The sequence below is a fragment of the Carassius carassius genome, chromosome 41, assembly GCF_963082965.1.
Source record: "Carassius carassius chromosome 41, fCarCar2.1, whole genome shotgun sequence".
Lineage (NCBI taxonomy): Eukaryota > Metazoa > Chordata > Actinopteri > Cypriniformes > Cyprinidae > Carassius > Carassius carassius.
The window spans coordinates 8,911,266-8,923,475 of NC_081795.1; the positions used below are offsets into that span (position 1 = coordinate 8,911,266).

The 12,210-nt window shown below is 34.2% G+C and overlaps 1 protein-coding gene across 10 annotated transcripts in view; it reads right to left on the bottom strand.

The window, feature by feature from the left end:
• Positions 1-1,457: 1,457 nt before the first annotated feature.
• Positions 1,458-12,210, bottom strand: part of LOC132123572 (rap1 GTPase-activating protein 2-like) — a 59,933-nt gene continuing 49,180 nt past the window's right edge. For 5 of the 10 annotated variants that reach the window (XM_059534296.1, XM_059534292.1, XM_059534291.1 and 2 more), the window contains 12 exons: positions 12,033-12,162; positions 10,193-10,348; positions 10,036-10,107; positions 9,866-9,952; positions 9,550-9,690; positions 7,474-7,620; positions 7,220-7,335; positions 6,446-6,541; positions 6,074-6,197; positions 4,779-4,878; positions 1,835-1,902; positions 1,458-1,634 (listed from right to left, as the gene is read on the bottom strand). In XM_059534296.1, the coding sequence (XP_059390279.1) occupies positions 1,626-1,634; positions 1,835-1,902; positions 4,779-4,878; positions 6,074-6,197; positions 6,446-6,541; positions 7,220-7,335; positions 7,474-7,620; positions 9,550-9,690; positions 9,866-9,952; positions 10,036-10,107; positions 10,193-10,348; positions 12,033-12,162 (1,246 nt within the window). In that variant the 3' untranslated portion in view covers positions 1,458-1,625. Of the gene's footprint in view, positions 1,635-1,834; positions 1,903-4,778; positions 4,879-6,073; positions 6,198-6,445; positions 6,542-7,219; positions 7,336-7,473; positions 7,621-8,475; positions 8,646-9,549; positions 9,691-9,865; positions 9,953-10,035; positions 10,108-10,192; positions 10,349-12,032; positions 12,163-12,210 lie in introns of those variants that run through there. The other 5 variants (XM_059534297.1, XM_059534293.1, XM_059534290.1 and 2 more) reach the window with 2 other exon arrangements.

Here is a 12,210-nt window from a genome sequence, read left to right on the forward strand (position 1 = left end):
ACACACACATATGTAAATAAATCCTTCAAAAATTGTTCAAAAATTATTCTGCCAGCCAAAGTTGAATAACAAAGCATTTACAAAAAAGACTTGAAATTAAGAACCATGCTTATGTGTCTGTGCTTTCTCAAGTGTGTTTGAGAGTTCAAAATGAAAGTAGTAGTAAATAATAAGCAGTTAAGAAGTAAATAATTTCCTTTTTTTTGGTTCAATTGTGCAAATATATATATGCTCAATAAAGCTAGCAATAGCTGCCAACCAAGTGTTGAACAAATATACTGAAGTCCTTATTTAGAGAACTAAATATACACTGAAATGAATGGACCAATTTTGCTTTAAAAATATAATAAAATGTGTCTTCGCCATCCATGCAAGGTTATGTTATGTTTTATTTATTTATTTATTTTTTGTCAAACCTCTTCCCCTTTTACCACAAATAAACCTTGGCAATCTTCATCTTTGGTTACCCTCAGGAAAGGTAAATTTGACCTTTTCACATCACTCAAAATAACAGAACTGACTCAATCCTCAGCAGAGCAGTTAGTGTACAGTATTTTAAGGCTTATACTGAAGGGCGGCGTTACAAGACTCAAAATGACCCGTAATCTCTGCAAAAGACGGAGTACAGTACAGGTGCTTATAATGATACTTTGTAGTCCTTATCTCTTGTAACATTTAATGACTGAGAACTCTTCAAGTATTTCAAATGGTTGTGTTAATATTGTGCGTCTATTTTAAAAGCAATTGCAGTTAGGCAAGAATAGTTTCAACACTTGTTTGAGCACAACATTTACAATGTTGGAAAAACAGAGACATTTGTTCCTTTTTTTTTTTTTTTACTAAGACTGGTGTTCATTTCTGTTTTCTAAACCCTTATTGTGTGTTTGTAGGATCAGTTCTTACAATAGTATTTAGCTGTTTATTATGCTGAACAGTGATAACTGTCGCAATGGAAAGAGATAATGGTCCCTTTCTCTTGCCTAGAAAGACAAAGAACAAACACAGTGGGTAAATTGAGTACTTTTTAGAGTGCACAGATTCACTAAAGCACAGTACATATAAACTAAGATAGACACTTATTTTCTTTTTGATCTGATACCAAGTACTATGTATAACTGCTATTTCTGACGTCAATATAAATACAGATAGATTTATATTTTTAAATTTCATTTGGAATCTAGTTTACGTTTTAATATTTAAAATTTTTTATATCCATTATATATCCATAATTACCATTAAAAGGGGCTAAATCAGAAATGATGAGACTCATTTGTTAACAACACTATAGAACACATTTCAGTATTTCTATTCTGATGAGTAAAAGGAGATATAGTTCTTACTATTCTTTCCATATGTAAAGTATATTTTTATACTATATATATATATATATATATATATATATATATATATATATATATATATATATATTCATTTCAAATGTTTGATCCACATTTATTTTATGCTTAATAATTAAAAGGTTATAAAATTAGTACTAAGAAAAACTTTAGATTTATATTTCTATGCAAGATGTATTTCAAGACGCATCTGTCCAAACCTAGCATAAAGATATGTAAATACTGTAATGTGCAAAATACCTATTATCCATGCAGTGGGTTCTGTCAGACCTATTGACCCTGAAAGAAAGGGGAAGGGTTAATTTTAGTGAATGAATTCCAATCTCTTTATTCAATTTACAAATAGAATCAAATGCACTGTTAGAGACGTAGAACAACAAATGCATTTTTACTATAAAAACCCAGAGTAACATATGCAATGTTATCATTTAAAAATAGGCCTGTCAATATTAAAAGATATTTGAGGATACAGTACTTACTGTGGAGTGGCTCAATTTATCAAAGCGGAATTTCAAGTTTGACCTCGGTGAAGTTTTGCTCTTTCCATCTAATGAAAACACAGGGTGAGTTGTTGACTTTTTGTTAATGTGCCAAAGTAGATGTGTGTGCATGCAAGTATACTCTCTAGCTACAAATATGTGGACACCACCTTTTAACTAATTCAACAATATCCAATTTCCTATTTATGGTTTAAATAAGAAATATTCAACAAGCATATATGGGTCATGTTTTCAAGGGGTTGGATTACTTTTTTCCATGTAGTTTATGATTGCTTTATTTTTTATTTGAGTACTTAAACTTTTTTATTTTAGTAAACTTTTTTAACATTCCAATGTTCAGCATTTTCAAGTTAGAAAGTAAGTACACTCAAAAAAAAAAAAGCTGAATATTTAGTCACCCTCAGGCCATCCAGGATGTAGCGTTTGTCTCTTCATCTGAACTGATTTGGAGAAATTTAGCATTACATCACTTTCTCACCAATGGAGCCTTTGCAGTGAATGGGTGCCATCAGAATGACAGTTTAAACAGCTGATAAAAACACAAAAATCAACATGTAATCCACACGACTCTGGTCCATTAATTAGCATCTTGTGAAATGAAAAGCTTCATTTTTGTAAGAAATGAATCCATTGTAAGACTTCAAACAATAATTTTCAGATAAAATTCCTCTATCCATAATATTGCATTCTCCATTGAAAAAAGTTGTCACGTTTGAATGAGGAGAGAAATAATTATAGATCAAGCACTGTTTACAAGCAAATACAGTCCAAAAACAGTTCTAAACAAATATGTTAGTAGATTTAATGTGAGTGGACAACAGGGGATTGTCTTTTTCAATGGAGGAAGCATTATTATGGATTATAGACTGGTATTTTGGTCAGAAGGGACCGTTTAAAGTTAAAACTCATTAGTGATGCATTTGTTTATTAACATGAAATTTTTCATTCCACGAGATGTTAATTGATGGATTGGAGTTGTGTGGATCACTTGTGAATTACTGTGATGCTTTTATCAGCCATTTGTACTCATTTCGATGGCACCCATTCACTACAAAGGGTCCAATGCTGAGCAAGTGATGTAATGAGAATTTCTCAAAATCTGTTCCGATGAAGAAACAAACTCATCAAGATCTTAGATGACCCCCAGTTCATTTTCAGCAAGAAAATCAGACTCCATTGTTGTTTATTTGTTAACATCAATTATAAAACAATTTTCAGCATTTTTACTTGTGTTCAGATGAGCTATACTGCATATGAAATAGTTCCTACCCTACAAACCCGATTCCCAAAAAGTTGGGACACTGAACAAATTGTAAAAGAGTGGAATAATTTACAAATCTCATAAACTTATGTTTTATTCACAATAGAATATAGATAACATATCAAATTTTGAAAGTGAGACATTTTGAAATGTCATGCCAAATATTCACTCATTTTGGATTTCATGAGAGCTACACATTCCAAAAAAGTAGCAATAAGAGGCCGGAAAAGTTAAATGTACATATAAGGAACAGCTGGAGGATATAAAAACAGCCTCTCAGAGTGGCATGTCTCTCAGAAGTCAAGCTCGCCAGAGGATCACCAATTCCCCCAATGCTGCGACGAAAAATAGTGGAGCAATATCAGAAAGGAGCTTCTCAGAGAAAAATTGCAAAGAGTTTGAACTTATCGTCATCTACAGTGTATAATATCATCAAAAGATTCAGAGAATCTGGAACAATCTCTGTGCATAAGGGTCAAGGCCGGAAAACCTTATTGGATGCCCGTGATCTTTGGGCCCTTAGACGGCACTGCATCACATACAGCAATGCTACTGTAATGGAAATCACAACATGGGCTTAGGAATACTACCAGAAAACATTGTCGGTGAACACAATCCACCGTGCCATTCACCGTTGCTGGCTAAAACTCTATAGGTCAAAAAAGAAGCCATATCTAACGTGATCCAGAAGGCTCATTTAAAATGGACTGTGGCAAAGTGGAAAACTGTTCTGTGGTCAGACGAATCGAAATTTGAAGTTCTTTTTGGAAAACTGGGACGCCATGTCATCCGGACTAAAGAGGACAAGGACAACCCAAGTGTTATCAGAGCTCAGTTCAGAAGCCTGCATCTCTGATGGTATGGGGTTGCACGAGTGTGTGTGGCATTGTCAGCTTACTCATCTGGAAAGGCACCATCAATGCTGAAAGGTATATCCAAGTTCTAGAACAGCATATGCTCCCATCCAGACGTTGTCTCTTGCATTTTCCAACATGACAATGCCAGACCTCATACTGCAAAAATTACAACATCATGGCTGCGTAGAAGAAGGATCTGGGTACTGAAATGGCCAGTCTGCAGTCTAGATTTTTACCTATGAGTCTTTTTACCCATAGAAAACATTTGACACATCATAAAGAGGAAGATCCGACAAAGAAGACCTAAGAAAGTTGAGCAACTAGAAGCCTGTATTAGACAAGAATGGGACAACATTCGTATTCCTAAACTTGAGCAACTTGTCTCCTCAGTCCCCAGACGTTTGCAGACTGTTATAAAAAGAAGAGGGGATGCCACACAGTGGTAAACATGGCCTTGTCCTAACTTTTTTAAATGTGTTGATGCCAAAGAAATCAAAAAAACTTATTTTTCCCTTAAAATTATACATTTTCTCAGTTTAAACATTTGATATGTCATCTATGTTGTATTCTGAATAAAATATTGACATTTGAAACTTCCACATTATTGCATTCTGTTTTTATTCACAATTTATACAGTGTCCCAACTTTTTTGGAATCGGGTTATTTCAGCTATTACCAATTGCATATAAATCGAAAATGTTCAGCAAGCACATATGGGTCTGTTTTTCAGGTGTCCACTTACTGTTGGCTGTGTAGTGTATGATTGCTTCAGTTTATTTTTATTGTGTATGATTGCTTAATTCACCTGTGGAACTGCGGCACATGATCAGCGGCATTCCGGAGTTCTGGCTTTCCATGCTGAGAGATGGACTGTACACAGATGAAGCCGTGGACGGGTGACTGCTCTACAGGACACAATACACACTAAATGATAGTCTGAGTAAAATGCAGTGGTAATTTTAATACTAGTACGATTGTTATAGATTGTCCTAGAACTAGCTGTGCTGCAGTAATTTAACATATCGACGGCGAGTCAGGCTCAGTGGATCAATGCAAAGGGCAATTTAGTGTGTGATGGTTATCTGCAAATCAGCTGTGTACAAGAAGTTTCTAGATGTGACTGAAGCCGAATTTAATTGTTTTTACAGTGAGCTTATCTAAGGTAGTTATTTCAAGAGCTTTGCTAGAGAAAGAATCACTGCAAAAATGATTTTCTTAATCATTTTGTTGTTTTCCAGCTGACAAACTTGTTTTACACACAAATGTAAATAATTGTTGTTAGATTAAAGGGGTAATATGATGTGATTTCAAGTTTTCTTTTCTCTCTGGAGTTTTACAAGCTGTTCCTGCATAGATAAGATCCCTAAAGTTGCAAAGACTAAAGTCTCAAACCCAAAGAGATATTCTTTATAAAAGTTAAGACTCATCCACAGCCTCTTAAAACAGCTCATTTAAACACGCCCCCACATGTCTACGTCACTGTGTGGGAAGATTTGCATAACACCACCCAAATGTTCACGCAAAGAAAGATTCTCGCTGTAGTATTGTTGCTGCCACTGCCAGGTCATGGAGATGCTGTGTGTTTCGTTGTGAAAGTGAAACTACTTTGTTTGGCCTTCCAAAAGAATTTAAAGAATCTGCCACTGATGATTTAAACGCAAGTTTTGAGCAGAGTTGAGTAGCACTTGTTGTTTTTCATTTCTTGTATCACAAATGCAGACAAATTTTTTTATGTTTACGTGGTGCGATATGCAATGTAACGTGTAAAAAGACGATATAAGTCATTATAATCCATAATTATGTTCCCACTGGATACAACAAATGTGATTTAATGGTTTGTAATGGGTTTTATTGGTGTTGGCTTGTCGCACTGGGACACGGCATCACAGTATGGTAAAGGGTGTAACATTTCCATCACACACTTGAGGTATTCAGCCAATCACAATTATAATCACATTATATGACCCCTTTAAAACAAAACAATTAATATTTTTGCAGTGCACTCTTGAATTTCCTAAAGGTCAACAGAACTCTTTTGTGTGTGTGTGTGTGTGTGTGTGTGTGTGTGTGTGTGTGTGTGTGTGTGTGTGTGTATGTCACCATTTCCAGCTCCTCCAGTCCATCCCCCTCCCCTGCTGCGCTGCTGAAGCTGCTGGTGCTGGAGGAGGATCGGGAGATAGAGATATTAGCTCTGCCGCTACACTCTTTCAGCTTCACAAATGGCCTGCAGGACCAAACCAAAAGGACAGAGATTACACAAAAGAGATCCACAGTGTTTTTTTTCTTTTTTTTTTTTTTTTTTTACTGAAGCGCTATAAAGGAGACAAGGAATAATACCCTTTCACATACATTGCAAAAACTGAAGATGCTGGAAAAGGATTTCAACATGAAATGTCAAAACACTGCAATCACATCTGCTGTAACCGAGGAACTGGAACTCAGAAACCACAATGAAACCACAATGAAACCCACCTTTCTTTGTTCGGGCAGATCTCTGGTGAGCTCGGATTGGATGATGTCTCTGACCTCACTTCCTGCGACTGAGGTAACACTTCTGTTTTTTGGTCACTAGTAAGAGACAGAATACAGTTTATGTAATGCTTTTCTGAAATAATAACATACTAACAAGGCTTTCACAGACAAACATTACTGTATTTTCAGCAGCCATTCTGCAGCAAGTCTTACAAGTGTTACATGACATTTCAAAAATTATTCTAATATGCTGATTTGGTTATTATTGGTCTTCATTTTTTTTTATAATGGTTTGTATTATTCCGTATGTTAAAAAAACTGCAGCTTAATATTTTTGATGAATAGAAAGGTCAATGAACAGCATTTAGTTGAAATATAATTTTTTTGTAACTTTATAAATGCTCTACTGTCACTTTTGATCAATTTAATGTGTCCTTGCTGAATAACAGTATTAATTTCTTGCTTTCTTTTATTACTTACCCCAAACTTTTGAATGGTAGTGCATAATGCTTTTTACAAAAATATAAAGAAGCAAAAACAGTAATAAGAAATTCTTCTTGAGCAGAAAATCAGCATATTAGAATGATTTTTGAAGGATCATGTGACACTAAAGACTGGAGCAATGATGCTGAAAATTTACTTTTCTTTTTTTTTATCAAATAAATGAGCCTTGGTGAGGGCTGCAGAGCATATAGTCAGTCTTTTGCACACTGTTGTGTGAAAGAAAAATATATAATGTAAATGTATTTTTAAAAAATGTGTATTTTTGTTTACCTGCGAGTTGGATGTTTCTCAGTTGGACTTTCTGTGCTGGAGTGCAGTCTGGGGAACAGACCAGAGCGTCGCTTTACTGGACTCTTTAACGGAGATTTTGCAGAGAGCACTGGAGGCTGACAAACACAAACACACAAAGATCAGCTCATGCACTACTGCACACTATTACAATAATATATGACTTCAGGATGTTTATACTGGATTAGATAAGAACTGAATCTGAATAAATGAAAGCAAGAGGATAGTGGAAGTACAGTGAAGGTGCTCTTGGTGCACTCCACGCTGTTCTGCTGGAGTCCTCCACCGCTGACACTGGATGGGACCCCTGCCGTCACCCCAGGACTCTTGTGTTTATGAGTCACCATCGTCTCCATGGAGTGGCTCCTCACACGCATGGCCCTCTGACAGATACAGAGGATAGGAGAGAAACAGAAAACACATCAGAATCTAAAAACTGTACTAAGTGGCAAATAAAGAGAATCGGAATCAGAAAGAGCATTATTGGCAAATACAAAGAACATACAAACATACAAAGAATTTGTTCTGGTTTCAGAAGCTTCCAGTACTCAGAGACAACTACAAGTGGATAATAAGAAACAAAGATATGTGAATAAAATACACACGCACACACATATATATATGGAAACTTCTATTTCAATGTACAGTTGTGATATCTAGATGGAAAAGAAGAAATAAGGACCTACTGCATGTCACAGTTTATATAAGGTTTATATGTGCGTTATTCATATTAGCTGGTTAACAGTTTATTTTAAATTACTTATTTATTTTATTACATATTTTTACTTGTTTGTTTATAATAGTCCTAGAGCTAGCCATAATAATGATGAAGTTAGGAAAACGTAATTGTATTACCATGAACAATCAGTAGGTGGAGCTACACACCAACTTTATGCTAAAAACCAAAGGTCAAACAAAGGGTAGAAAACGCTATTCTATTCCAATCTTCATTTTCTTTTATATATTTATTTTTATATATCCCTTTTATATTTTTTGCCTTTGAATTTAGAAACATTGCATTAAAAAAATATATATGTATTTTAATATGTAATATATTATAACAATTAATTATATATTTTATATAATACAATTTTTCCCTTTAAAAAACATTTAAACTAGTATATATATATATATATATATATATATATATATATATATATATATATATATATATATATATATATATATATATATATATATATTTATATATATATATATGAAAAAAAAATCTACAGAATAATCTGGGAGTCTTGTGTTGTTGTATACACGTTTAATGTATTGTTTCTTGTGGACTGGTCATCTGCATCAGTTCAGCTTGGTAATGATACACAGTCACAGCTGCTGCGCAGATCAGCACTGCAGTATATGTGTGTGTCTGCATAACACCCCACACACACCTCCACCCTGCCTGAAAACACCCACACACAGTAAAATCATGCATATAGTCACAAACACTACACTATATATACAGGCCCTCTAAGAGCCAGAGCAGCTCAGTTGCATACATTTTCATATCTAGACAGACAGGATCACATGCACACAGACAGACAAACAGGTAAACAGGAAAAGTTTTAGCAGTACAATTAATGTGTATCATTCGTGTCCTACACAAAAATTACATTTAAAATGTTCAAAACATTAAGATGTTAAAAACTCGTCTGTACATACACAACTGTTCAAAGGTTTAGGCTCAATAATGCTGTTTAAAGAAGTCTCTTATGCTCACCAAGGCAGTATTTATTGATTAAAAAGACATTTCAAGCTAAGTAGGTGTTTCCAATAGACGTCATAATATTACAGTTTGGGGTTGGAATGATTTTCTAAATATTTCTCAAATAAGTCTCTTATGCTCATAAAGCCGCATTTATTTGAAAACCTGTCAAATTAATAATTTTGTGAAATATTATTACAATTTAAATTTAAATATTTTAAAATGTAATTTATTCCTGTGAAGGCAATGCTGAATCAGTCTTCAGTCTTCAGTGTCACGTGATCCTTCAGAAAGCATTCTAATATGCTGATTTGCTCCTCAAGAAACGTTTCTTATTATCAGTGTTTTTTTTTTTAAATAGATGATACTATTTTCATCAATTTAAAGAATCCTTGCTGAATAAAATATTAATTCCTTTAAAAAATCTTACTGGCTCCAAAATTTTGTTTGGTAATACATACTGTAGAATAATTATATATATAATATATATATAAGGGAATTGAGAACACTTTTCAGAATAGAACAAATCCAAAATGCAACACCTTTCAGTAAAATCTTTAGTTGTCTGGGTTTTTAAGTGGTCAAGGACAAGACATCTCACCTTAAAAGACTCCAGCAGGCCTCCATGACCTCCGTTTTCTAGCTTTTCTTCATCTGTAGTTGAGCCCAGTCCTACTGTGGCTTGTGTCTGTCTGTGCAGTTCATCGTGAAGGTTATCTAACAGTGCTGCACGTGTCCTCTCCTGTCAATCACACACACACACACACACACACACAGAGAGAGAGAGAATGACAGACAATGCTGTAGACAGACTAATTAAAGCGGTAGCTCATCCCAAAATGAAAATTCATTAGTAAATTATGATATGAATTGTTTATACTATAGTGAATTCTTAATTGCAGGATCTTTGTTCTCACCTCTAGCTTGGCGAATTTGTCTGACTTGCAGCATGCATTTTCTGCGTTGATCAATTTTGTCAGGAGAAATTCCCGGAACTCGGGACCCTGGGAAAGTGTTGATCTCCATCATCTTATGACACAAATCATCATCTCCTACAACAATTAACTGAAGCAATCTTTTATGTTACCTTCTTAAAGACAGAAGGGTTTGGAAGAGGGGGGCCGAATGGAGGGACATCCTCTCGTGCTGTGACGGACACCTGTGAACACGATCAATATCTCAGATCAGCGGGATTGATGAGATTGATGAGCATTTGGAGTAATTCAATGAGGTGTTTGACAAACCTTGTACGTGGTGTGATCAGTGCCAGGGTTTTCTGCCTGCACTAACACATAAGCATGAAGGAAGTTGGATGCGATCATATCAGGTACGAATGGTGTGGGCTCTTCCTGGAAGACGGCTGCAACAATGTCATTGCCAATATGTCTCTTCCTCTGAAGCTGAGAGAATATGACACAAGAGGAAAATATTTATAAAAAAATTGAATGCAATGGATGTACCAACACATTTTCAGCCCAGATCAACATACAGAGATGAGATGATCAATATTTAGAAATATGATACTATAAAAATATAAATTATTTTTTTTTAAATATTTGCATTTTTTATATTTATATTTAAAAAAATTTAATGTGAATTTCATTAAGTACATTTCACCCCAGTTGTCACTGCTGCAAATATATCTCATCACCATAACACAAAACTATAACATATATTTTTTAACTGTGTAGTATTTTTACATCATGGTAATATCTTTAATATCGTTTATTTTTGCTGATAAAAAAACAAAAACATAATTTAAGTCATAACTGTACTTTACTATAATTAAGATTTGGAAGGGATTTGTGAATATATTTTTTTTCTGTTGACTTAAGAGTGAAATATGATTTAAAGGGTGTATAAAACCTTGTACTTTTTAAAATAAATAAAGATAAAAATTCAAATATATAAGGAATCAATTATATTAAATAATTACATAATATATAAATGTTACATAATGTAAGATTTAAAAAAGTTTAAGTAAAAATGAAATAATAATAATAATAAACATTAACGGGATAGTTCACCCAAAAATGAAAACCCCTTGACTTACTCAGACTCAAGCCATCCTAGGTGGATATGACTTTCTTCTTTCAGATGAATACAATCGGAGTTATTAAAAAAAAATGTTCTGGCTCTTCCAAGCTTTATAATGGCAATGAATGAGTGTTACTATTCAAATCCAATAAAAGTTCAATAAAATGCATTCATATATCATAAAATGTACTCCACTAATTACTATTTTTACACACCATAGACCATTTAAATTAATTGTGAATCTAAAATATGCATAGAGAATGTACAAATGGTTAACATTGTTTGTGTCATATCAGTCAGAAAAGCAGTTCTTGTCTTTTTTTATTTTTTAAGATAACAGTTGTTATTCTTGGATTTAAAATTCAAAAGCCCTTTTAAATTAAATATATATACAGTTTGGATTAAATGAAAGTATAGTCAAATTTTTTAATTAGCATGTTTTTGTGTTTTGCTTTGGTACTGAAATTAGTACAGAGAACAGTGGATTTTCACAGCTATTGGTACCGAATACTGAAATGATGGTACTGGGACAACACTACTACACACGGCTCCGAGGGGTTAATAAAGTCCTTCTGAAGTCAAGAGATGCATTCGGGTAAGAAAAATATCCATATTTAAAACGTTATACAGTAAACCATATTCTCTAGCTTCCACCAACTTTCATACAAGTGTTCATGAGAGAGTCCTACATCATACACTGGAAGCTAGAGATTACATTTGACAAAGTTTCAGATATGGATATTTTCTAATGCAAATGCATCGATTTGATTCAGAAGGCCTTTATTAACCCCCCAGAGCCGTGTGGGGTACTTTTATGATGGATCGATGCACTTTAATGGACTTCAAAATCTTAACATCCATTGACTGCCACAACCAAAGCTTAAAAGAGCCAGGACATTTTGAAAATTAACTCCGACTGTATTCGTCTGAAAGAAAAAATTTATACACATAGGATGCCTTGAGGGTGAGTAAATCATGGGGCAATTTTCATTTTTGGGTGAACTATGCTTTTAAAAATGTATAAATCATCTGGATTTTTTAGCCCACCTGCTGAATATCTCCTTCTGTAAAGGGAAGTTTTGTGGAAACGTGAAACATGATTTCTTTCTGACGGAAAGTAGTATAGACAGACTCAGATCCTGTCTGTCCATGAGACACATCCAGACCGCCTCTGAACCTGAGCAACACAAAATCACACACACCAAACGAATTATTTCTGCAGAAG